Here is a 3,854-nt window from a genome sequence, read left to right on the forward strand (position 1 = left end):
GTTGAATGGTAAACTCATGTCAGGAATCTCTATTCCATTGTACTTTGAAAAAATTTCTCTTTTATAAAAAACTAATATATAACTATAAGCTACAAAATATTCATATCTTAATACAAAGATTCAATATTACACTCAATTAATTTATACTTTTTCCCTATAATTCCTTCCTATAAATGAAATACAACTTCCACACTAAACAAATATACCATTGTCATTCCAGTTTTTCATTGAAAACCACTTACTATATACTATTTAATCTGTGAAAAATTTACTTTAGAATCCACTAAGAATGGAGTCAAGTTCTTCATCCAGGAGTGAATTACCTTCAAACCAAAGAAGGGGACAGAGTAGCAGAACTCCATTGATCACATTTGAGTCCAATAGACCTTATTTCATGGATGTTTGCACAGAAGTATATATTTATTAACTTCTTCGAAGTTTATGTTATTTGATTTATATATTAATATTCTTTTATTAACTAATAATTAACATAATTTTATTTACATTGAAGATCATTTGCGAATTAGATCCATTATTTGTTGCAGAACATTACCATGAACTCGAAGAACATTGGATGTTAAAAGATGATTATGGAAATTGTCATCGAGTTGAGTTTAACAACTATATCACTATGCCAATGCTTACTCATGGTTGGCACAAATTCAGAGATTTTTATCATGTCACGTTGAATCCACTTATGTCTTTCACATATTTAGACAATAGTCATTTCCAAATTAAAATTTTCAATGGTTCTACGCCAAAAAACGAATATCCACGTTATCATAGGTTGACTACATGCATTAATCGAGATCTTGAATTCCATCTCACAATTCCAGACATATATCCAATGAATTCCAAATTGGTATGAGTTTTCTTCTTTATATGTTATTATTTTAATTCATTTCTTAAATTATGGATTTTCAATCATAAATACCTATTCATTTATTTACTATCATATTTACCAATTTTCAGATTTTACAACCAGATCTTGGCAACTTTCTCCAACTTAAAAACCATGAATATCTCAGACTATCCGGACCATCAAATACTGTAACAATATGCAAATTGATATTCAAAGATGATCCAGAAAGCAATACGAAAATTGGTATTATTGGAAATAGATGGAAAAGATTCTGCTCAAATAATCGCATACGTCCTGGAACTCATTTAGAATTCAAATGTGACGTTGTGATGGCAAAAAACATCGTTTTTGTAATGAAACTTTCTCGAAGATATGATCTTGAATAAAACTCCTATTTCCATCTAATCTTTATTTACATAATTTGTGTCATTTATAAATTATATAATTAAGTATCATTTATTTATTCAAAATTTGAAAAATATTCTACTTCTGTATTAATAAATTATCGAATTCAAAACAAATTAGAAGTAGCATATTCGTTAGTTTTTTTTATGTGCATATACCGCCAGAAATATATTCCACCGTGTAAATTTATAATAAATATAACACTTCATAATTAAAATTCCTCTTCCTATAAATAAGTACTACCAACTATACAGCTTAGCAAACGTTATTGTTCAACAACATGACAACAGAGAAAACAATCCTTCAACGAGAACCAATTGCATATGTAAAAGTTATCAAATTCTATTTTGTTTACACATTAACTTCTCCCACTTTCTTAAATTATATAGAATTATGCAGAAATTGATCCTGATTTTATAGCAAGTTACTATGATTATGTGAATGAAAGATGGGTTATCTGGAATGAAACTGGAAAATATCATTTCATCAAATTCAACAAAGATTACGTCAATCCACTTATAACAAAAGGATGGGAACAAATCAAGGATTTCTATAAGTTCCCTGACAATGTTGAAATCATCTTATCATTTCAAGGTGCATGTCTCTTGAAACTGAAATCATTCAAACTTATAGACCCTATTAACATAATTGATTCATTCCATAGCAGATCCACTAATCCAACATCTACATTCTTCTTCGATATAACAATCTCTGAAGAAACTATTAAATCTGAGGAAATAGTTAAGTGATTTTATTTTCAATAACTTTTGTTCTAAATTTTTCCAATATATATCTTAATTTTATTTTATATTTGTTCTAATATTATATTAACCATTTTCCCTATCTCAGACTTTACCAGAAGAACTAGGAATTTATGTTAAAGATAACTGCATCTTAGAGTTCATTCGGCTTTGTGGTGACAATGGAGAAACTATGGAATTCGATGTCGTCAATTTAAATGGAATTGTCCTACTAACTACTAAGTCTGGAATGGGATGGAACATATTTTGTTCTAAAAACAAAATAAAAGCAGGCGATAACATCCAATTTAAATTTTTCATTGACAATCCTATAGACAAATGCAATGTTTACAAACTTCATTGATGAACTCTTCACCTCAGTTCAGCCACTATTTGTGATGTTTGCCTATATATACTGTGTGTTCTATTAAATATCAATCGGTTTTGCTATCTCTACCTATTTCTTTTTTCATGTTATTTGTATTCAAGTTATGTGTATTTGAAATATTTCAACTATATGAACTATGTATTAGTGAACTACACATTTATTTCAGTCATTGTTGCTAAGAAAGTGTTCATTTACTCTTAATTAAATTATCATTCAACTACTTATTCTTTTTTCAAATTTAATTTTTTAATAAACAATATAAAATTTGACAAATTACAGTTTCCTCTTCCTATATAAGTTACGTACCACCTGTACAACTTATCATACTTGGTTGTTCAATAAAATACATTGGTATTCAATTCAAAATAATATATAACTTGGTTTCAAAAATGCATCTTATAAGTCATTCACGTGCATATAACAACAAATCTATATTAATCAATTATCATTTATTATATAAAAAATAAATAAGTGTAAGGAAACTCTGAAAAAGTGTACATATAAAGTATACATTGATTAGTCAAATCATATAATAATGTTAAATAAATTAAGTAATAGTATAATTTCTATCAAATCGGTCTATAAATATCAATAACAATTATCATACACTTAAATTATTTTATCATATGGATATGGAAGCAATGAAGAAGCAAATTCAATCTAAACCACTGGCCAAACTAGAAATTATTCAACTATCCAATCAGGCAATTTGTATACTAACTTAAGTTTTATTTTCAAATACTAATTGAAGTATTGTATTAATTTTCTTTGTTTTTTTAAAAATATGGAGAAATGGAACAAATTTTTGTCGTTACTTACCACCATGAATTAGGAGAAAACTTGAAGGTATTGAACAAAGAAGGTCACATTCATATCTTAAAGTATAATAAGGATTTAATATACCCGCTCATAACTACAGGATTAAGTGACCTTAAAGAATTCTATAAAATTCCTAATAATTCGAGATTAGTGATTTATTATTTTGGCAATGATTTATTCCAAGTGAAAAATTTCTTAACAATAGAATCAACGTCTACAATTCCATCATTCCATAGCAGAAGTGAAGACCCATCAACAACTATATTTTTTGATATAACAATTGATGCAGATACAGTCAAATATGATGATTTGGTGAGTAATTTCATTTTCATTGATTCACAAAAACATTTAACTTATAATTTTTAATTCTATTACTTATTTCTTTATTTTTGCAGATATTACCAACTTCAATGAATAGTTATATGAGGCAAAATATTCCTTCTAACTCCATCATTCTATGCGGAGACGATGGCCACCAACAATTATTCGAATTGATCAAATCAATGAATAACAATTGTGTTCAAGTTATGATTGGCACAAACTGGAATTACTTTTGTTTCAAAAATGGAATCAATGAAGGAGATCATATCCGGTTCAAATTTCATATTTAAGATCTTTTCCATAAGTGTCATGTGTTTAA

General features: G+C 27.5%; 1 protein-coding gene and 1 long non-coding RNA gene across 2 annotated transcripts; both read left to right on the forward strand.

Annotated features, from left to right (window-relative positions):
- Window positions 1-289: 289 nt before the first annotated feature.
- LOC146905691 (uncharacterized) lies at window positions 290-1,248 on the forward strand. The gene is made up of 3 exons (XM_085728609.1): window positions 290-412; window positions 512-862; window positions 973-1,248. The coding sequence occupies exons 1-3, from the start codon at window positions 290-292 to the stop codon at window positions 1,246-1,248; spliced, it is 750 nt and encodes a 249-aa protein (XP_085584735.1).
- Window positions 1,249-3,001: 1,753 nt separating this feature from the next.
- LOC146905692 (uncharacterized) lies at window positions 3,002-3,839 on the forward strand. The gene is made up of 2 exons (XR_015019791.1): window positions 3,002-3,526; window positions 3,610-3,839. It is a non-coding gene; the product is annotated as an uncharacterized LOC146905692 (long non-coding RNA).
- Window positions 3,840-3,854: the final 15 nt, after the last annotated feature.

This window comes from Medicago sativa, chromosome 7 (assembly GCF_051527215.1).
Source record: "Medicago sativa cultivar Bolivia chromosome 7, Bolivia_mono, whole genome shotgun sequence".
In the NCBI taxonomy this organism is placed as follows: Eukaryota; Viridiplantae; Streptophyta; class Magnoliopsida; order Fabales; family Fabaceae; genus Medicago; species Medicago sativa.

Coding starts and splice junctions, on each gene's coding strand:
- LOC146905691 (XM_085728609.1), top strand. CDS start 290: ATGGAGTCAAGTTCTTCATCCAGGAGTGAATTACCTTCAAACCAAAGA. Junction 413..511: donor TCATGGATGTTTGCACAGAA/GTATATATTTAT, acceptor TTTACATTGAAG/ATCATTTGCGAATTAGATCC. Junction 863..972: donor ATCCAATGAATTCCAAATTG/GTATGAGTTTTC, acceptor ACCAATTTTCAG/ATTTTACAACCAGATCTTGG.